This window comes from Colletes latitarsis, chromosome 2 (assembly GCF_051014445.1).
Source record: "Colletes latitarsis isolate SP2378_abdomen chromosome 2, iyColLati1, whole genome shotgun sequence".
Taxonomy (NCBI): domain Eukaryota; kingdom Metazoa; phylum Arthropoda; class Insecta; order Hymenoptera; family Colletidae; genus Colletes; species Colletes latitarsis.
The window spans coordinates 22,073,718-22,097,359 of NC_135135.1; the positions used below are offsets into that span (position 1 = coordinate 22,073,718).

Consider the following 23,642-nt stretch of genomic DNA (forward strand, 5'->3'; position numbering starts at 1 on the left):
GTCATTACACGTACCCCCGAAATCCTACCCACTTTCTAGAAAAAAATTCGAGAAGGTGTGAAATTTTTCGACGGGAAAAAAATTTTTCAAATCGTTCTGGAAAAATTATTTTCGGTCGCAGGGGTCAATTACAATCATTTTTGGTCATTATACATACCCCCGAAATCCTACCCAGTTTCTAGAAAAAAATTCGAGGTGTGAAATTTTTCGACGGGAAAAAAATTTTTCAAATCGTTCTGGAAAAATTATTTTCGGTCGCAGGGGTCAATTACAATCATTTTTGGTCATTATACATACCCCCGAAATCCTACTCAGTTTCGAGAAAAAAATTAGAGTAGTTACTGAAATGTTTAGACGAAATTAAAAAATTTCAAACCATACTAAAAAAATTATATTTAGTTACAGGGGTCTATTGCAAGCATTTTTGATGAATAGACGTACACTCGAAATCCTACGCATTTTCGAGAAAAAAATTCCTTACCGAAAATCTAATGTGAGGCCAAAAATGCTTCCCTGAAGTTTCATACATATCTTTAAAACGTCATAACTTCTGAACGGATTGGACGATTTTAATGTTTAAAAAAGCAAACTACGCGTATTTTCGCGGAGAATATGTACAAATTGCAAAAATATTCGAAAAGTTGTTTCTTGACCTCGTAATGTTAGAAAAACCCCATAAAAATGGTCCAATTTTCAAACAGCCATAACTCCTATAATAGTGAATATATTTCAATGAAACTTGTTTCTGAAGTAGAACCCATAGGTACCTACAAAAAAGTATTAGACAACTTTTCTGTAGGGCGTCAAAAAAAAATACTAAAAATGAAACAGGGGTCAATTACAATCATTTTTGGTCATTACACATACCCCTGAAATCCTACCCACTTTTTAGAAAAAAATTCGAGAATGTGTGAAATTTTTCGACGGGAAAAAAATTTTTCAAATCATTCTAAAAAAATTATTTTCGGTCGCCGGAGACAATTACAATCATTTTTGGTCATTATACATACCCCCGAAATCCTACCCAGTTTCTAGAAAAAAATTCGAGGTGTGAAATTTTTCGACGGGGAAAAAATTTTTCAAATCGTTCTGGAAAAATTATTTTCGGTCGCAGGGGTCAATTACAATCATTTTTGGTCATTACACGTACCCCCGAAATCCTACGCACTTTCGAGAAAAAATTCAGTACGGGCGGAACTTTAAACATTTATAACTTTTTAACGAAGCCTCCATCAAAAAATTGGTATTCTTGATGTCGGAGCTCTCTAAAACGCAGTTCGTTACAAGAGTCGAACTTTTCATAATTCGAAGCATTATCGTATGCAAATAAATATCAGAGAACTCAATCTCACAAAATTCACTACCCTCCATCCGGAATATTAATTTATTTCGGAAAGACGCGTGTCCGTCGTTGGATTGTAATTGGATTCAACGAATACCGCAAGCAACAACGTTCAAGATGTAACCTGAACTATGCTGAAGGAGCGCTTTTCTAGATTCTCCATGGTTTCGACGTTGGAACGAACCGCTTACGATGACAATTTTCACTTAACATTACATATCGAAGGAGTCCTGATTGCTGTGAAATACTTTAGGTGATGGAAAGACTTGGGAGGATACAATTCTACAATTGGTGCTTGAAAAAGTCGTGGAATGAAAGTGGAAGGACGATCGAGACCAGGGGGTGGTCTTGGAAAGAGAAAATCGAGATCCATGCAAGACGTAACGGTGTCTAGATCATACCATGCTGCTATTTTCGAAATTTGAGAAGATTTCTGCCAACCAAATGTCGCTATTGTTCTATACTGGCCTTGCACCAGCACGTACAGAGTTTTCCTTCGCGCTGGGGTCGAAAATACACTATGGGCCTCGAGGCTGGAACACGTTGCAACGGAAGCATCGTTTCATATTATCGCACGCGTACAGTCTTTTCTAATATACACACAGCCGTTTACCGCGCGAGACAGGGAGAAAGATGACTGGCATTTGTTTCTCCCAGCTCGTCTCAGTTATTTCCAGAGATACGGAAAACAACGGGCAAAGAGGAAGCCGGAGTGTTTCGAAACGGAAGTCTGTAGCAAGAAACGCCGAAGAAATATTAAGTTTCCAAGGTATATCCGTCCGAGACTACCAATCTACGAAGTTGCCAGCTAACGAAGCCAGTGGGTTCTCGTTACCTCGAATAATTTTCGCGGTTGCGGATCTGGCAAAGGCATCGAGACGGTCTCCGTCAACACGAGGGACCACGGTAACGATCCGAGGGCGAGATCGTCGACAAACGGATACACGACGTTACCGCCCGGGAACAGACTCTTTTCTCGGCCACGATCCACGGCGAACGTCGCTCGGTGTCCGAGTGCCGTTAGGACAAAAGAGGACAACCGGCTGATCCTGGCTCATTAATCAGACGGACGGCATATAGAGCGCAATTATCCGACGGTAATTAACTTCGCAAACTGCAGCCCCCGCGAAGTCTGGCGAGGCGAACGCGCAAGAGGACGGGTTTGGGGGAGGTGGGGATGGTTGATAACGGCGGCGGTGGTGGCGGCGTCAGCGGTGGATGGTGGATGGTTTGGATGGAAGGTTCTTCGTGGGTTCCGGCCTGATGGAGCTGTTCTGGAATTATACACGGGGTTAGCCCTGAAAACCAGGCGGCAGCCAGCTTTTGCCCCGGAAACTAATTTAACTCTCGCATCCTCCATCCTACCTAACCCCTGCCAGACTCCAACCCCTCCGCGCCCCTACGTCGACCCTCGCCGATTTCCAGCCGGCTGTCTGTGCGCGGGCGTTGCGTCTGAACGGAATACACGCGCAGAAGGCTGCCTGGGCGAATCGACGGGGAAAGACTAAATACGCCGGATCGACGTACCCCGAACTTCCGTTCGATCTCGCCGATTCGAGAGGGCTGGAAGAAAGTATGCGGAAGGAGCCGCGATCGCGAAGTTACCTCGAGCGTTGGCCACTTCCGGGCCTTAATTAGAGGTCTCGTTTGCGCTTCCTCCCCCCCTACTCGCGAACGCGCAAGCTTCTTTTCGGCTGGGCCGCCCGGAAACGATTAACACGCCCGATTCTAAACCCTCGCGTATTGGAAAACAATTTCCCGGTCGCCGTCGAATCCATAAATACGTACAAATTCACCCAATCTTCTTAGAAACACGTACCAGAGATAAACCCATCGTTCGACGTAGCAACAGTCTTCGAAATTATTTTCGAGAATTTATGGAAGCCTTTCCCTTTTACGATCCATTTCTCCTCGCGAGTATGACTCGCGGATATAGTACATTTTATTGCGTACTCCTACGCTTTACCTGGCAGAAGGATCCTCCGTTCGACGGAGCTGCTCTCCCGCTTTTGACTCCCCTTCCTCGGTTATTATTAGTCCAATCATCGTGACTGTAACTCTTGCAAATTATTTTGAACGAACGGGAACTAGATTGTATCGAGGGTATTGATACAGTCATCGTATTGTGCATCGCGACGAGGCGAAAATTCGCGAATAACTTTTTTACTCGTCGCTCGAGCGTCGTCGATTCATTAAATAGCGTATGGAGGCGCGTTCGTAGCCGGCGGATAATGGAACAGACGGAAACGCGTTCGCGGCGATGAGAATTTCGCAAATTAACGCGAGAGCGCCGGGCAATCGGTGCCCCTCGATATTCGTACAATTAACAGGTGATATTAATTGGCTGGAGCGGGACCATTCTTCCCGCCGTTCGAGGGTCGCAGAGACTCTTTCTTTTAATGGAACCGCGGCAGCTAGACCTGACGGGCCTCCGGGTTATGGAAGCCTCTATCTATTCGGCCGCTCTCAGCCGCTCGCTAATTCAATTAGCCAATTTTCATTGTACCGTTCGCGCGGCCGTCGGTCCGTTTTAATTCCCGAATAGACCCGCGGACTATACCCAATATCCCTCCCCGAAACCTTTCTTTTTTTACGCTCTCCCCCTGACACCGACGAGAACCTGGCCATCGTCGATTCCGTGTTTGCTCACGGTCAACGGGCAACTTCGTTTCCTCGTTCCCGGCGAACTTAAACCGCGTTTCGTTCGCCGTTGCGAGAGTTCTGCCCGTCTACCGCGTCCATAAAATATCCGTTGATGCATCCTTGATACGTTCCGGCGAAACGAACTCCCGCTGGGAGCCGAACAGTCGGTTCTGATCTCTCGACCGTGGACACGCCAACGGTGTAAACACAGGATCATTCTTAATTGCATTCCCGTACCACGAGCACGGAACGTAGCTTCCTCATAGCCGGCCGCCATTAATAGAATTTTCGAATTAGCCGACAGTCTCGGTCGCAATCTTGTTCCCCGACGTGTGTGCAAATCTCAGATTCTGGGTAACATTTTAACATTGAAATTCGGAAACGTTCCTCTTAAAACATACTGGGTGTCCGGCCACCCCTGGGAAAAATTCTAATAGGGGATCCTAGAGGCCAAAATAAGACGAAAATCAAGAATACTAATTTGTTGATGGAGGCTTCGTTAAAAAGTTATTAACGTTTAAAGTTTCGCACGTATTGAATTTTTTTCTAAAAAGTGGGTAGGATTTCAGGGGTAGGTCTGTTCACCAAAAATGATTGTAATTGACTGCCGCAACCGAAAATAATTTTTCTAGAACGATTTGAAATTTTTGAATTTTGTCGAAGAATTTATCCACCTTCCTGAATTTTTTTCGCGAAAGTGGGTAGGATTTCGAGGGTATGTCTAATGACCAAAAATTATTGTAATTGACCCCCCTAGATAAAAATAATTTTTTCAAAACGATTTGAAATTTTTTTTTTTCACCGAAAAATTTAGGTACTACTCGTCGATTTTTCTTAAAAATTCGTTTTTGATTTTTAGTAATTTCGTCTAATACTTTTTTGTAGGTACCTATGGGCTCTACTTCAGAAAAAAGTTTCATTGAAATATATTCACAATTGTAGGAGTTATGGCTGTTTGAAAATTGGACCATTTTTATGGCGTTTTTCTCATTTTGCGGGGTCAAGGATCAACTTTTCGAATATTTTTGCGATTTCTACATATTCTCCGCCAAAATACGCGTAGTTTGCTTTTTTAAACATCAAAATCCTCCAATCCGTTCAGAAGTTATGATGTTTTAAAGAAATGCATGAAATTTCAGTGAAACATATCAACGCTATGGTCAGACATGAAATTTTCAGTAATGAATTTTTTTTTCGAAACTGAGTAGGATTTCGGGGGTATGTCTATTGACCAAAAATGCTTGCAATTGACCCTTGCAACTAAAAATAATTTTTCCAAGACAATTTGAAATTTTTTTTTTTTCGTCGAAAAATTTAGGCGCCCAATTAGATTTTTAGTAAGGAATTTTTTTCTCGAAAGTGCGTAGGATTTCGGGTGTATGGATAATGACCAAAAATGTTTGTAATTGACCCTTGCAGACGAAAATAATTTTTCCAGAACGATTTGAAATTCTTTTTTTTCGTCGAAAAATTTAGGCTACCCGATTTTTTTTCTCGAAAATGCGTAGGATTTCGGGTGTATGGGTAATGACCAAAAATGATTGTAATTGACCACCGCTACTGAAAATAATTTTTCCAGAACGATTTGAAATTTTTGAATTTAATTGTTAATAATTTTTAACGAAGCCTCCATCAACAAATTGGTATTCTTGATTTTCATCTTATTTTGGATTTTATTAAAATCCCCCATTAAAATTGTTCCCAGTGGTGGCCGAACACCCTGTATAATAAATCTGTACTCCCTTTAAATAACATTTGTATACTTCGAACGGAGAGTTGAAATGTCACAGAAATTAACGAAATCGCCATCACCGGCTCGAAAACGTACTTCATTTAATTGCGTTAATAATGAACCTAAATGGGGGATGTTTGTTCGCGATAATATTAATTGAAAACTGCTCGATCGTACTATTACGAAACGTTACAATTATCTTCAAAAGGGATTCGAGCTGAATTTAATAAGGATTTCGTTCTGAATTTCCAATTACGCTCCGACTAATTAATTACGATCTTCAAAAAGTACGCAAAATACGAATTGTCCAAAATATAATTCAGCCCCTGATTGAACTGTCCGAAAGGGAAAAGAATTCCGAGTGCGGGGGTAAGGTTTATTTAGGAAACGTTGGACGATCGCGCGAAAGAACCGCAGTGTAAGAGGTTCTGGCGAGAAGGGGTAGAGGATCCGTAGTTTTGGAAGAACGCGAACAGAGATACCGATGACGGAAAAGGGGGGCGGAGGGACGTCGAGAAAGAAACGTCAGAGGGTTGACGATTCGAGGGGAGCGAACGACGGGGACCGGCTCTACGGGATTAAGAGCCCATTAGCCTTTCATTAACTCGACGGTGGATCCCGGGGACGAGGGACACTCTTTTCTAACCCTTTCTTTGTCAGTGTCCCGCGAGCAAAGGGGACAAAGGCGGCATCTCGATGAAAACTGGATCCATTCAACCGCAGAGCCACTTACCACCTCGCCACTTACGCACGCGAACCGGGTTCCTTCGCGATTGTCTTTCAGTTTTCGAGACTCGAGTCGCCCCCCCGGAAGTTAGGCGTGCACAAATTGCCCGGACCGAAGACGTCGTCGGAGGAATTTGAATTATTTAGCAGCGGAAAAAGGTGACGAATGGGAGGAGAACAAAGGCGAGAGACCGGGTCCGTGGAATCGCGTTTCCCAAGGTGCCCCTCCACCCGTAAATAAATGATTATTAATTCGAAAGGTGCTCGTCCCGCTTGCTTGTAATTTCAAGTTAATCCCCAGAATGAAACGGCCCCACGGAACAATGGATTTCGTTCATTAACTTTCGACCGGGGGAATTCTATCGCTCGAAATCGATTATCGCCGTTGAATTTCTGATAGCCGCGCGCACGATTGCCCGTGACGCGGTTCGACGCGAGCAATCGCGACGGAATATTTTCGAGGCGTCCACCACCCCTCCCCTCCACCCGGCCACGCGCGCACACGGAAACGCGTTCCATTAAACGATAATTGACTGTCAAACTCGCGGCACATCGTGCGCACGGTCGTTCGACTGTAATCCCAGAAACGGGTTAATTGCGTTATGGCTGTCATTATCTCGGTCGCTGAGCACGCAGTTCTCGAGAGGAGCGCGCACACGGTTCCCCGCCACCCACGAGAACGCCGCGCCGTGCACGTAATCCGGGAACGTTCCGCTGAAACGTTTACTTCTAAACGTGCCCGGGCAAGAGAAATTCCCCTCGGCCGCTTATTTCGTGTCCCGACGCCGGGGCGTCGCGACGCCTGGACCCCGGGTTCTTTTTACGGTCAGCCCGAGCTTCCCTGTTATATCAAAACCGCGCGCGTCCACGCTTCAAAGCGGACGGGGAAAAGGCCAAAAGATGGATATCGCGAAACACCCGTCAGCTTGTTGCTCCCCTTTTCACGGAAAAAGACCCTTAATTAACGCGCCGAGCCTTTTCAAAATTTATTCGTACGATCCGATACCTCGAAACACGAGTCACTTGGACATTTTGGTAATCCTTGGAAAATGCAAGGTACAAATACAATCTCCCAAAGAAACGTCAACACTACTCGTTTGCCCTATACTATCTTTGTCTGTACTTCGTTAGGCAATTAGAAATTTTCTAAATACTCAATGGACCAGTTTTAGCTGTTACCATCAGAGCTGCGTAATAATTTCAAAAAATAAAAAGTACGTAGAATTGAATGCATCGCAATGAAAATTCCGCGAACGTATCAAGACGCGAGAATGAACTCGATGCAACCGTACAGTATTTTCCAAAGATTGTATTTTTTAATTACGCGTGACAGCGTGATATTTCTGGAGAGAACTCACCGGTATCGGAGGAAGGATGAGCCCTGGTGAGTCTGCAGAGTTGCAGCGGCAGATAACGAGTATCCGCTCGCGGTGGTGACTTGGGCGGCGGAGGCGTCGCGCTGAGGAAGCCGCGCTGCAGCTCCCAGCCGACTTCCTGGATGATCGAAGCCTTCCTGAAGTACGGCGTCACCTCCCTCAGATATTTCACTGGAAACAGACGGATCGAACGGTGAATCGACGACGGGCAGGAAGTTTCTGCACGGGACGGGAAATCTGTTCCGCGTCTCGTAATTCGTTTCTAATAATATCCTGGCGCGGCTACTGGGATCGCTTTGCGATTTTTAACCCTCACACGTGTCACAGGGCGCGTTCGTATTTTTGCAAAAGTGAAAAACGATATTTCGAATCCACAATGCGTACAGAGACGGACCCGATGCAATTTCGTTCGCGAATGAGACCTGAATGCGTTCGGGAAGTAAGACTGGAAAGGATCCAGAATTTCCGGTTCTGTAGCAACCTTTGAAACATCGAAGGCTCCCCGAAAGGTTCTTCGAGCACGTTTCGAGCTCGGCTAAAAATTACCGAGAAATTCGAAATGCGTAATTCCATCTCCCTCGTGTATCCTGGTCCATCGATCCCCGGCGGTACTTTCGGTAATGAGAGCCGAACGGGAGCGGAAATTTAGCGGCAGAACGAGGCCCCGGATCGATCAATATTCCCCTGATCGGTTCGATATTAAGCCACGTTTTCTCCTCGAGAACGTATCTCGGCTTTACGAGCGGTTTTTACGGGTATCCAGCGAATTTGCCGTTCGCCCGGGGGTGCTGGTTACTCTTCCACCCCCTCGACCGTGCGCTACATGTTTCAGAGTATTTCGGTTAGCTAGCGTCAGGATTGCAGACTATTCCCCGACTGCAGCGTTTCGTTTCCCCTGGTCCGTTCGCAGCATACGCCCCTTCCCCTCCCCCTCCCCCACACGACCGCCAAGGCCCGTGTTCCTTCGAACTTTAACGAGTTCGTCCTGTATGTAATCGCGACGGTGCCGCATCGACGTCGAAACATCAACGACAAATTGGATTTTGAAACGGTCGGTACGTGACCGCGGTACCGTATCTCCGACGCCTCGATGCGAAACCGGAGATCCGGCCCCGCGGCGATTTACGAGCCCCGGCCAGCCTTTCGACTCTGCTTTTCGATCCTCGATCGTCGCTCACGGAATCTACAAGCAACCTCGGGGGCCCATGGTCGTCGTAAATGCACCGAGAAACGATCGCCCCGTAAACGTTTCGTTGCTACCATGACATTTCTATTTTTCAAACGTACTCCAAGTTACTCCAACAGGCCCAGGACTGTGCCTTCGCAGACTCTGCATACTTACTACTTCAAATTCGTACAGAAAATTTACAAACTACCACGCAATTTGTTAATTTTCATCGGATAGAGGATAGAACGCCGTTAAAATAATTATTTACGACACAGTGCTGGCATAGTAATGACGTATACAAGTTTAAATTAATTTTCAATTAAATAAACAATTTATAATAAAGTTTTATTGTACAGTAGTCGTACGATCAATAGAAATTGCCGAAACTTCTTTTAGTATGTAACATCAAAGTAAATTGCAAAATAAACATGGAAGATAGCATAAATAATAATAGTTGATATGGTCATCGGATAGGGGATGAAATGCCCTTTAAAATGAGCGTTTGTACGAGTCGATAGCGTAATTAGTTCCGGAGATATGATAATTTTTGTTTCAAGTCGAGTGTCAAAATAAATGTCAAAATAAACATGGAAGATAGCATAAATAATAATAGTTGATATGGTCATCGGATAGGGGATGAAATGCCCTCTAAAATGAGCGTTTGTACGAGTCGATAGCGTAATTAGTTCCGGAGATATGATAATTTTTGTTTCAAGTCGAGTGTCAAAATAAATGTCAAAATAAACATGGAAAATAGCATAAATAATAATAGTTGATATGGTCATCGGATAGGGGATGAAATGCCCTTTAAAATGAGCGTTCGAACTAGTCGATAGCGTAATTAGTTCCGGAGATATGATAATTTTTGTTTCAAGTCGAGTGTCAAAATAAATGTCAAAATAAACATGGAAAATAGCATAAATAATAATAGTTGAGATGGTCATTGGATAGGGGATGAAATGCCCTTTAAAATGAGCGTTTGTACGAGTCAATAGCGTAATTAGTTCCGGAGATATGGCGATTTTAGTTTCGCGTCGATGCGGTGGCTAGTTCCGGAGATATAAGGGTACGAAGCGTTTGTTTACGTTTCATTGACGCGTGATGAATGACCACGCGCGCGTAAATAGTAGCGCGTAGTAAATTCTTGGAAACACTACGCGGAACTAGGTCACGACAGTCACGTACGCGAGGTAGGTCAGCGCGACGCAAGTGCGACAAGGAGGTCCGACGCGCTAGACGGAGACAGAGAGAGTCGAATTAAGAAAAATTACCTTTTACATACATTACGATATCTCGAAAACGAAAAGTCGGATCGACAAAAACCAAAAGCCATTTTAAAGGGGAAGGTTTGCCGCTTCCAACGGTGGCTTAATAATTAGCAAAACACTAGTAGTTTCGGAACTGCATGCGTCTAAAGTTTTGGTATTTTTAATACGTGTTAATAGGCTATTGTACACGCGACGGGCGGAGAGATAGTGGAAGTCGGAAAATTACGTTTTACATAAATTACGATATCTCGAAAACGAAAAGTCGGATCGACAAAAACCAAAAGCCATTTTAAAGGGGATGCCTTGCCGCTTCTAACAGTGGTCCAATTATAGAGAAATCACTACTAGTTTCGGAACTGCAAGTGTGTAAAGTTTAACTATTTTTAATACGCATTGTTAGACTGTTCTAAGACAGTGGATGCTGAAGATTCTGTCTTTTCATCTTTGCTATATATTTCCTATTTACATAAACTAATCAGAATTTGATACCAAACAATCAAATGACCAGTCGTGGTACGTGAAACAATCTAAACAAAAGGTCGCGAGTCTCTTAACACTTTAACTGCCACGTCACCCATGGGTGACAGAACTTTTAACAGTGGAACTAAAACAATTAATTCCCCAGTTGAAACGTCAAAGGAAAATAAATTTTAATGAAGTTAGGAAAGTAACTAGGACAACTTCTAAGTTGTGCAGCTTACAATTGACTAAAATCAAAGTTTTGATCTTGTAAAAGATTTTAGGCTTCTAGACTGGCGGTCAACGTGTTAAATTCGAGAGATTTCAGATTTAGGATACATCGAGCATACTCGTAATCATGGGTAACGCAAAAGCGAGACGCCACAGACGATCTTAATGGCATCGAGCGTCGAAAGTTTCGCTTGACTTAGATCTCTAATATCCAAATGGGTTACCAGCGACATAAAATCAATGTCCCCCTATTCATCCCGATGCTTTTCAATCCGATTCACCTATTCGCCCGATAGCGGAGCATCTGCCAATTCTTTCCGAGCGAAAGTCATACGTCGAACGGATCTCGTTTATCAAACGGACGCAATTTCAACGATGTCCATTGATAAGCCACGGACACCGTGGCCGTAATGCACGTTCCGCGCAACTAATCCCGTTTGCCGGCAAACAGCCATCCGTCTGCTACGCGACTCGTCGCATTATTAATAATTACACGCGTTGGTGTAAGCGAATCGACTGTTTGCGCCCCGATTTCCGTCCAATTCGATTTCCCCCTCGCGTCATCGTGGATTTTCATGGGCCAACGTTCCACCGGATCCGATTATCGGTCGTTTGCCCGCCCACGCATCTCGTTTCGCGATCGATCTAAGTTGCCCAAAAGAACGGAAACCACCCTAAAATCTGTCCCTTCCTTCCCCCTAATCAACGACATCCATACACGTACGCGTTACTCGACGATAGATAGAACAACACTGTTTTTCGCAGCTCGTTTTATAAATTCTGAAGGAACTGAATGAAATTTCGACCACCGGCAGGAATTACCAAGGGAATTTCAGGTACGAATAATAACTGAAAGCGGACCAAGAGTCGAAAATGTTCGAGAAACCCTATCCAGGAGAAATTAGAAGCAGAAAACCGTGTTCGATATTTTCGCGTATGTCGGGGAACGAACGCGGAATATACCGATCAACCAAATTGCGAACTCGCCGCGGACTTTTCGCCAATTCTCTCGTATTTTTCGTCGTGCCCCGGCTTTGTTGAACATTTGAAATTTTGCGAGTGGTCGAGGGGGAGGGGGGTCGCGAACTAACCGGAACCGCATCGCAATTTCCCAGCGCTCGCACGTTCGACACACGCGCGATCACGCGTCGCGTAGCCGGGCGTGGTAATTTTCCAGGTTTTCGGGACTGATCGTCGTCGACCCGCTCTTCGAACCGTTTCCACTCGACGTGAACTAGAAAAAGTCCAGGCAAAAAATTCCTAAGCAACGAACGAAAGATTCGATTCGTATATAAAAAGTGTCCAATATTACCGGAACGAAATTATGGGCCAAGGAACCAGAACACCGCGGTATTTGCGGTGTTTGAACGGTCAAAAATATTCCGGAAACTGTCTGTTCGTTCGTAGCATGAAATTTACGATGTAGAACGTGCGGAGCCGTGTCATTTTTTACGAGAACGCATTAGGATAATTGAATATGGAAAACGCGACTGATCGTACAGCTGATTGACGCGCGATAAAGGTATCGTTTCTGAAACGAGTTACGAGTGCTCGACCGATAAACGGAGATAATTAATCGAGCCGCTCTATTACCAGATCGATTGACTCCGGCGGAACAAAAAGTGGAGTAAAGCGACCGCCGTTTTAAAATTCCCTTTAAAACGTAAATTCGAATAAACAGTTCACGGAAGTGGTGGCTGGCGCGCAAAGGTATGGCTGAGTCCGCAAACAATTTCCAGGGTGTTCGGTTCTCGCGAGCAATTTGCCCCTTAATAAATTCCGTTGAATGGCGAAATACGTAAGAAAATTGCGACCAGCTTGAGGATTGAACCGCGCGCGTCGTTCCAGAGCACGGAAAGCAACGAACGAGAAACGGATAGAGAAGCGGGGACATTTCATGGCTCGAGAGCGACCAATCGAGCTCCCGGGACGCCTTAAAAATAGACTAAAACGGATAAACCGGAAGTCGATCGCTGTCCGTTGCCGACGGAAGATATTTTTAATATCCGGCGAGGCTCCCATCCACTCGTCTTATCCCCCCGACCCTTCCCGGCTCTGCAATGTATACACGAGCCCCCCCCCCGGTGAACGGGGTAGGGGGTTGCGTCTACAAGGGGAATGATCCCGTATTGAAATTGCACGGAAATTTATCCCGGATCGCGCCGGTATATCGAATCGTCTCTCAAAGTTCGAATCCCGATGAAAAATGGATCGTCCCGGATCCACGGGTCTTCCAGGACCTTTCTATCCGTCGACCATAATTTATCCGGGCAGCCTCCAGTCGTTACGGGAACACGGTGAACGGGATCGACGGTAATCCGTTATTAATTTAACGGAATCGTTCTTGCTCGATACGACGCGGATACGTAGATTAGAAAACTTTCGGTACGCCCGCGGCGCGTTTGTTTCGCGAGACTTTCCACGATGCTAGCGCGCACAATACGATGAGAAATGGAGATACGAAGGGCGTAGGTGGCTCCAAGGGAAACTACTTCAGAAGCAATTCCCATTACCAGCGGCTTTATAGCCGTGAAATCGATAGAATCGGTGGCGAGCGTTTGCTCCGACGCGTGCTCGTTCGAATATTAAAGCGACAATGAGACGCAAAGGACGTTGCTTCGCGGAACGAGACGGATAGGTTCGTTAGAGCCCGCCACCTGCGATCGACACCCAATGACGACAGTTTATGCATTATTCCCTCAGTGTTGCACACCACTCGGGACCCGTATAACTCACGGTTCTACGTTTTAAGGATCCTACAACGGTCGCGGACCACCGGTATTCCAACGACTTTAATTCTATTAGGAATAGTTTATGGATGAGTACCATAAAGCTGCGGGTGACTTTAACAATCTCCACTTTATATTCTTCTGCACTAAAATTAGTAAAATGTGTCGTACGATTGGACGTCGATATACCTTGTTTTGCGAATTATTCGTTCGTTTACGGGCAATCGCCCTCTGATAAGAAACAAATACGTAACGCATTAAGAAATTAATCCAGAACGATTTGAAATTTTTTAATTTCGCCGAAAAATTTAGGTACCCCCTGTCGATTTTCCTTAAAAATTACTTTTTCATTTTTAGTATTTTTTTTTGACGCCCTACAGAAACGTTGTCTAATACTTTTTTGTAGGTACCTATGGGTTCTACTTCAGAAAAAAGTTTCATTGAAATATATTCACTATTATAGGAGTTATGGCTGTTTGAAAATTGGACCATTTTGATGGGGTTTTTCTAACATTATGAGGTCGAGAAACAACTTTTCGAATATTTTTGCAATTTGTACATATTCTCCGCTAAAATACGCGTAGTTTGCTTTTTTAAACATTAAAATCGTCCACTCCGTTCAGAAGCTATGACGTCTTAAAGATATGCATGAAACTTCAGGGAAGCATTTCTGGCCTCACATTAGATTTTCGGTAAGGAATTTTTTTCTCGAAAATGCGTAGGATTTCGAGTGTACGTCTATTCATCAAAAATGCTTGCAATAGACCCCTGTAACTAAATATAATTTTTTTAGTATGGTTTGAAACTTTTTAATTTCGTCTAAACATTTCAGTAACTACTCTAATTTTTTCTCGACAGTGGGAAGGATTTCGGGGGTATGTCTATTCACCAAAAATGATTGCAATTGACCCCCGCAACCGAAAATAATTTTTTTAGAATGATTTGAAAAATTTTTTTTCCGTCAAAAAATTTCACACTTTCTCGAATTTTTTTCTAGAAAGTGGGTAGAATTTCGAGGGTATGTGTAATGACCAAAAATGATTGTAATTGACCCCCACAACCGAAAATAATTTTTTTAGAATGATTTGAAAAATTTTTTTTCCGTCGAAAAATTCCACACCTTCTCGAATTTTTTTCTAGAAAGTGGGTAGGAATTCGGGGGTATGTGTAATGATCAAAAATGATTGTAATTGACCCCCACAACCGAAAATAATTTTTTTAGAATGATTTGAAAAATTTTTTCCCCGTCGAAAAATTCCACACCTTCTCGAATTTTTTTCTAGAAAGTGGGTAGGATTTCGGGTGTATGTGTAATGACCAAAAATGATTGTAATTAACCCCCGCAACCGAAAATAATTTTTCCAAAACGATTTGAAATTTTTTTTTTCTGTCGAAAAATTTCACACCTTCTCGAATTTTTTTCTAGAAAGTGGGTAGGATTTCGGGGATATATGTAATGACCAAAAATGATTGTAATTGACCCCCGCAACCGAAAATAATTTTTTTAGAATGATTTGAAAAATTTTTTTTCCGTCGAAAAATTCCACACCTTCTCGAATTTTTTTCTAGAAAGTGGGTAGGATTTCGGGGGTATGTGTAATGACCAAAAATGATTGTAATTAACCCCCGCAACCGAAAATAATTTTTTTAGAATGATTTGAAAAATTTTTTCCCCGTCGAAAAATTCCACACATTCTCGAATTTTTTTCTAGGAAGTGGGTAGGATTTCGAGGGTATGTGTAATAACCAAAAATGATTATAATTGCCCCCCTCAACCGAAAATAATTTTTCCAGAACGATTTGAAATTTTTGAATTTAATCGTTAATAATTTTTTAATGAAGCCTTCATCATTAAATTGATATTCTTGATTTTCGTTTTATTTTGGCCTCTAGAATCCTCTATTAAAATTTTCCCCAGGGGTGGCCGAACACCCTGTATGTCAATGTAATTATTTGAAAATTTTGAAGTGTTTTCATTTACCAATTTGGTAAAAACCAACATTAAGTAAAATAATTCTGTTGAGATTGAGGGTTAACGAAACTGTTGCAAGATGTTTGAAAAGGGACGAATGAAAGAAGCGAGATGCGCAACATCGAAGGAAAGAATCTCCCTGGCGCGACGGAATCCCGAATAAATATCGAGCCGAGAACTGTGCCGCGTACGGCGTTGGAGGAAATTTGAATGTAAATCATACGATTACGCGGAAGCCGTGAAAAAAGGACGGGATCCCAAGACGATTTCCTCGTAGGCGTTCGTTTCAGGGGGTAAAAATCTCGGGGGATCGGTCGCGTATCTGCGGAAGCGAGGCGTTTAATCCGAGGAACCTCGCCCCGGCGAGGATTCAGCGAACCAGAAGGGGTAACAAGCGAACGGACCAAGAGGGAGGTTCGAAAAATCTCTCCCTATCTTATTTACCAGATCAAAGGGATACACGGGAAAAATCTCGTTCCGATAAATCGAGGGGATCTTGGCGAATTCTAATTTGTTGCTTCCTCGTAATAGAATCCGGGGCCATTCGCTTTGGGGGGCGGGAAGATGGCGCCTTCGAGAAACGAAACGAATTCCTCGGAGCGTCGAGACTCGCAGCGAGAGCACATTTACGGTTTTCTCGACAAAGAGTCGGAGACTCCGCGAAATTAATTCCGAAAGAGACGTTGGAAACACGCGTCGAAGTGCAGCCTCGTATATTTATAAGCGTCCCTCGGAATCCTAATAAGCCTGATAGTCGGTCCGTCTCGGTCATCAATTATTCATAACGACGACGCGTCCGTTCTTCCCGATTCTTATCTTCGGCGATTTCAATCGAACGGGCCCGAATGCCGATTCGTTCTACTTGGAACGAGACGGTAGCTAATTTGAATGGAAACACCTGGACGGGCCGGTAACGTCCGGCTGTAAATTCGATCGTAAAGACGGGACATCGAAAATCAACGTTACAGCCGATCCTCGGGGATAATTTGTATGCGCGACAACGATAAACGCTTTACGGTTAATAATAAACGTCGATGGCCGAGCGGCCGTGGAAACGGGCCACCAAGCGTTTCGCGGCTCGCGACTGCATTAAAATGTAAATTCTCGTTGGTATCGTTTCATTGATCGTAAACAAGAGTGGCGGGTGTCGCGCCGATGGAAAACTCGAGGTAACGACTCTTATCTGGAGTGGACGCTTCTTTGTGCGGCGGCCGGGGCTCAATTATATCCGAAACGCTTATAACTTCCCGGCGACTTTGCATAACGAGATGGAAACCGTGTCGGGGGGTATCTGGATCGCGGCCAGCGATTCGAGATACGAGTGTGCCCGACTGGGCGCGAAAAAAATTATTATATTCGGTGTTACGCCCGAGATTGGACACGATTTCGTTCCCGGAACCGATTAATACTTTCTTTGTATATATTGGAATAGGGCTATGGGACATATGATTTAATTGAAACAACAATAATTAATTGTAGAATTTTTATACTTTTCATTTTATACGTTATGGTATATCTTAGAGTTCCGTACCGTTCTCTGAGAGATCTGTTACTGGGCTGTGATTTCACCCGCAGAAGAAAAGCGAATCTTCGTATAATAAACACTATGAGTTCGTGGAACCCATGGTCGAGACTAAAAGGAAACTCCAGACGTATACGATCGTCGCTGGAGATGATTTTTGTAACATAGTAAGACGGTTAGGAAATTCAACAGTATGAAATTTTGTGATGGAACTAGAAACATAGAATGTGCGAATATTAAGAAAAATGGCTGTCGAGTAAGCAGTCTTCGACTGGATTCGCGGCCCAAAAGTGTAAATGCGAGCAAAAGCGTGAGAATCCGCAAGAAGCCGATAAATTCGCGAAGGAAAAGAGGTCCGCGTGAACGAGCAGAGTTAATCAACGTGATTCTCGGACAAAGGAAGGCGACGAAGGCGCCATAAGCGAGCGGTTTTTCTCGAGGGGTGTGCGGGTGACAAGCATCGGTCCATATCGTCGGCCATCTATTTCGAGCGCTCGAAATTCCCCTCCCGAGCCCGGGTATAAATTCTCGATCGACGCTTTCGAGCGTTATACATCGGTGAATACAGGAGAAAGGGGCTGATTCACGGGGTGCTAAGAGAACCCTCTCCCTCGCTGTTGCTGGTGGACAAACGTGGACAAACGACCGCGGGCTGCGGCCGACCGTCCACCCACGCTCGGGATTTTGACCGGAAAAAGGCGCGCGGTTAGATTGATAGATGACGTGGACAGGTCGGGTTTATCGACAGAGAAGAGGAGAAGCCTGAGAATGAAGAGGAAAAAGACAGGTGTCGGGAAGTTGACGGTGCCGTCGAGAGAGAACGATGGAATTTCTGAACGAACCAAAAGAGAAAGATTGAAAATGTCAATAGGGGCGAATGGACCAGAAACCTTACGCGAAACAATTCTTTTTCTCGTATACGATTATTTAATTATAGAGGGTGTTCAACCACGCTTGGGAAAAATTTTTAATGGAGGATTCAAGAGGCCAAAATAAAACGAAAATCAAGAATACCAATTTGCTGATGGAGTTATTAACAATTAAATTCAAAAGTTTCAAATCGTCTTGGAAAAATTATTTTCGTTTGCGGGGTTCAATTACAATCATTTTTAGTCATTACACGTACCCCCGAAATCCTACCCACTTTCGAGAAAAAAAATCGGGTGGGTGCTGAAATTTTTCGGCGAGAAAAAAATTTTTCAAATCGTTCTAAAAAAATTATATTCGATTTCGGGGGTCAGTTACAATCATTTTTGGTCGTTACACATACCCCCGAAATCCTACTCAGTTTCGAGAAAAAAATTCCTTACCGAAAATATAATTTCTGGCCAGAAATGTCTGCCCGAATTCTCATGCGAATCTTTAAAACGTCATAACTTCTGAACGGATTGGACGATTTTAATGTTTAAAAAAGCAAACTACGCGTATTTTAGTGGAGAATATGTACAAATCGCAAAAATATTCGAAAAGTTGTTCCTTGACCCTGCAAAATGAGAAAAACCCCATAGAAATGGTCCAATATTCAAACGGCCATAACTCCCACAATAGTGAATATATTTCAATGAAACTTTTTCCTGAAGTAGAGCTCATGGACGCCTACAAAAAAGTACTAAACAACTTTTCCATACAACGCTTTGTATGTTTTGAAAAAATTATTTTTAGCTAGGGTGAAATTTTTCGACGAAAAAGAAAAATTTCAAATCCATCTGAAAAAATTATTTTCTGTTGCGGGGGTCAATTACAATCATTTTTGGTGAATAGACATACCCCCGAAATCCTGCGCATTTTCGAGAAAAAAATTCAGTACCGACGGAACTTCAAACGTTTATAACTGTTTAACGAAGCCTCAATTAAGAAATTGATATTCTTGATTTTCGTCTTATTTTGGCCCCTAGAATCCCCCATTAAAATTTTTCCCAGGGGTGGCAGAACACCCTGTATATTCAAATATACGGAGAATTATGAATACACAAGCAATATCTTATGTCGATCAAAACAGTAATATCATTTAGGTCACCGTATTTTCCCCCATTGTATATCCACTTTGTAGCAATTATTTTAATATTTAAAGACTACTGACTTCGTTATATACTTACGTCCTTTGTAAATTTATTTAAATTTCCAATTAAAAAGTTCCCGAGGACCCTCGATCGAAACGTCGTATAATAAACCGACCGATGAGCTCCCATTTCCTCGCCTGTAACTAACCGATGAGATCCACTTGTTTTCTGGATCATCCGGATACGATCGACTATCGTGTATCGCTCCTTTCTTTCGCGTAATAAATATATATAATCGTGAAATATTAATTGCAGAAAGGAACGGTTCGAGATAGCGTGGAAATTAAACATTTACGCTACGGAGTTCGATTTAAAGCGGTAAATAATTGATCCGCCGTGTTTCGCGGTGTTCGATCGCTCGAAATTGCACCGCGAGGAAAGCGACTTTTCGTCGGGGCGCCTCACTTTTCCGCAGATTATCGCGCATAGTCCCACCAAGTCGGACATTTCGACGATAAATTTCCCGCGGAATTATCGCATAATTGCAACGAGCACGAAGGAACGAAATTCAGTCGCGGGGAAACGCGAAACAGAGGAACGCGGAGAAACCGGAAGAGGAACGAGCGACCGCGCGAGTGGGTATCGCGACAAAAAGGCCACGATTTCGAAACGCTCCGTTGACTACGAATGGCCGCGCGATATATCGGATATATCAGCAAACCTGTAAAGTGTACGTATACAGGGTGTTCTGCCACCCCTGAGAAAAATTTTAATGGGAGATTCTAGAGGCGAAAATAAGACGAAAATCAAGAATATCAATTTCTTGACTGAGGTTTCATTAAAAAGTTATTAAAAAATTTCAAATCATTCTGAAAAAATTATTTTTGGTTGCGGGGCTCAATTGCAATCATTTTTGGTGAAAACACATACCCCTGAAATTCTACCCACTTTCGAGAAAAAAATTCGAGTAGGTACTGAAATGTTAAGACGAAATTAAAAAATTTCAAACCATACTAAAAAAATTATATTTAGTTACAGGGGTCTATTGCAAGCATTTTTGATGAATAGACGTACACTCGAAATCCTACGCATTTTCGAGAAAAAAATTCCTTACCGAAAATCTAATGTGAGGCCAGAAATGCTTCCCTGAAGTTTCATGCATATCTTTAAAACGTCATAACTTCTGAACGGATTGGACGATTTTAATGTTTAAAAAAGCAAACGACGCGTATTTTAGTGTAGAATATGTAGAAATTCTAAAAATATTGTGAAAGTTGCTCCTTGACCCCGTAAAATGAGAAAAACCTCATAAAAGTGGTCCAATTTTTTAAACGGCCATAACTCCTACAATAGTGAACGTATCTCATTGAAATTTTTTTCTCAAATAGAGCTCATGGACATCTACAAAAAAGTGCTAAACAGCTTTTCCATGCAACGCCAACCAAATTTATTAAAAATCATAAACGAATTTTTAAGAAAAATCGACAGGGGGTAGGTGCCTAAATTTTTCGGTGAAAAAAAAAATTTCAAATCGTTTTGAAAAAATTATTTTTAGCTAGGGGGGTCAATTACAATAATTTTTGGTAAACAGACATATCCTCGAAATCCTACGCAGTTTCTAGAAAAAAATTCGAGAAGATGTGAAATTTTTCGACGAAAAAAAAAATTTCAAATCCTTCTGGAAAAATTATTTCTAGCTAGGAGGGTCAATTACAATAATTTTTGGTCATTAGACCTATTCCTGAAATCCTACCCACTTTCTAGAAAAAAATTCAGTGCGGGCGGAACTTTAGACGTTAATAACTTTTTAACGAAGCCTCCATCAACAAATTAGTATTCTTGATTTTCGTCTCATTTTGGCCTCTAGAATCTCCCATTAAAATTTTTCCCAGTGGTGACCGTACACCCTGTATAACTGAATATGTATGCAGCTACACTATCGATCAAAATCATTCTCCGAAATTACTTAATTTTCTACAAATTTCAAGGATCAGATTTAATTCTAATAGAGTCATCTGCAAGGGGTTAGAGGTAAAGTAGGTTATTGTATTCATAATTTATCTTCTATGAAATTATCCTAAAGAAATAATACATCGTTATTTAAACGAATGGACCAGATATTATCGGAAAAGGCACGTCAAAACGACGATCGATGAAAGGTTCCGCGATTTTCGTGCAATGGTCGTAAAGCTTTGTGTTAATATCGGTGCGTAATATCGGAGTTTATGATTTTCTTTCTCATTAACGCGTCGTAACCAAACTTTTGAGCAGCCGTGTATACACGCGATATCTGTGCAGCTACACGGGGGTGGCTGGTGTCGGTTATGTAACAGGGGCAAAAGCGAGGGGCGGCTACGCTGGGGGGTCGGCCCAGCGACAAATTGCCGATATTTGCGCGGCAATACCTACACGTATCTACGCGTCACGTGAAACACGTATTTCTGCGACTGCTGCGCAGCCTGTAACGGACATTCGATTCTCTGGCGCTGGCGATCAAACAGATTTTTCAACGGTTCACTACCAACCCCCTTGCATTACAAACTCCACAGCCTTAAAAATATCCAGGTACATAATATACATCACAATTTAATTCAAGTTTCCTTCAAACTGGATTAACGAAATTAATAAAATTAGCAATGCTAAATTATGAGACAGATACCTCCATCTGTGTATATATTACTATATATTACCTCAATATAAACATTACAGAATGAACCTTATATCAGCAGTCATGGGGCAAGTAATGCCTATGTGAAGAAATCAATTTTATTAGCTTATTTACTTTTTAAAAAAATATACACCCCAAAAGTGTAATTACGCGTTAATTACGAGGATGTATTTATTTTTGTGGGAAGCAAGAACGCTTCTAATTTTCAAAAGAATTCTCGGAGCACGGAGGGTTGATAAATAAATGTGTGGTCGAAGCAGCTTTTCGATTCGTCGAGACTCGGGGCTGTCGCGATTTTCGAATATTATTTCGTTGGAATAACGACCGAGGCGGTCGGGGGATTTTCGTGGGTGGCGATCGGAATGATTTTTGAGCCCGGAGCATTGTTCGTCGGGCAACTTTGACGGCGGATATTTTTCCTATCCGCCCCCAGCCGGTTCCCGAGACCCAATCGACGCGTAGCTTTTCTCGTTTCGTGTTTCGCGGTGATCATCCTTGATCAGAACTCCAGGATTACGTACTACCCGGCCCCCGTGGGAGTCGACGCATCTGCGGACGCCTCTAATTGCACCGGCAACTTTGGGATTTTCGTGAAACGGGTTTTGGAAATTCGACACGGTACTCGATTGCATCCGGGGGGAGATTTGCGGATCGACGATTCCGTTACACCGAAATTAACCGAAACATAAAATTAAAAGTATCAATTGACGCAAAGAAAAGAATGGAATTTGATAAATTTTTGAAGTGTCAGGTTCAGAGCACAAACACGTTTCGTAAACGGGGTTAGAATGCAATTTCTTCGATCCGAACGCGTACACCGACCACAATTTCACCCATTTAAGATTCAAGCTGCCAAGTATTTCCGTTTGAATGAAATTTAACAGAAACTCGAGAGGCGGTTTTAGGTTCCGGTAGTAAGCAATTCCGGCTCCATTAAATCGCGGCCATTGTTTCCCGCTCAAAGCGGCGGAAAGAAGAACGCGAACGGTTAAACTTTCGGAGCAGTTCCCGCGTTCCGTCATTTGCATCGCAAAGATTTTGTTTCCACTCGTCCTCTCGCCGCGAGTTCGCATTCTACGGTCAATCTGCGAAAGCGAGAAAACGGATAATGCCGGAATATCTTCCGGAAGTCGAATTCCCTGGCTCCCATTTCCCGCGATAACCTTATCCCCCCGAAAGAGCCACTCTCCGGTTAATATTTTCAAAGCGGCACCCTTTCAATTACTCCGTGTTTTCTTGACAATTACGATAAATGCTACGATAAGATAGGTGTACCGCGACATTTATGTTTCGACAGACGTTTCGATGGGATTTTTAATGCTGGAACGCGAGTTGGGTAAAAAATCGGATGGTTTGGGAAACGTTCGGTAGAAAATACGTGGAACAAACGAACGTCTGAAGGAGTTGGCGCGTCGCAGAGGGCGAAATAGCGAAGGGTGCTCTTGGAGGGATTCGACGAATTCGTCGCGTATCGGAAATTCTTATCGGGAAATAAAAGGGCGGAAGAACAATCGCGATGACTCACGGGACCATCGAATTTCCGCAACGAGCTCGCGTCGAACCTCTCGAACGACGGAGGCTGTCAGGATTTGCCGGGGACTCGGAAGTCTGTCGAGAACTCTCCTGGCCGTGTGTGCGGATCCTTTGAGAAAGTCGTTCGACGACGCAGACTTTACGACGCCACCGTCGACGGAGGAAACGATAGAGAGAGATGGAGAAATGGGGTTCTCGCCTCGTAAGGGTTCGAATCTCGTTGCGAATCGCGGGAAAGAGTTCGAAACGGGTATTGGTCCCAGGACGAGCGAC

General features: G+C 43.2%; 1 protein-coding gene across 4 annotated transcripts in view; it reads right to left on the reverse strand.

Annotated features, from left to right (window-relative positions):
* Syn1 (Syntrophin-like 1) overlaps positions 1-23,642 on the reverse strand; it is a 467,877-nt gene that overhangs the window by 218,449 nt on the left and 225,786 nt on the right. For all 4 annotated transcript variants that reach the window (XM_076783677.1, XM_076783678.1, XM_076783680.1 and 1 more), the window contains one exon: positions 7,802-7,990. In XM_076783677.1, the coding sequence (XP_076639792.1) occupies positions 7,802-7,990 (189 nt within the window). The remainder of the gene's footprint in view (positions 1-7,801; positions 7,991-23,642) is intronic.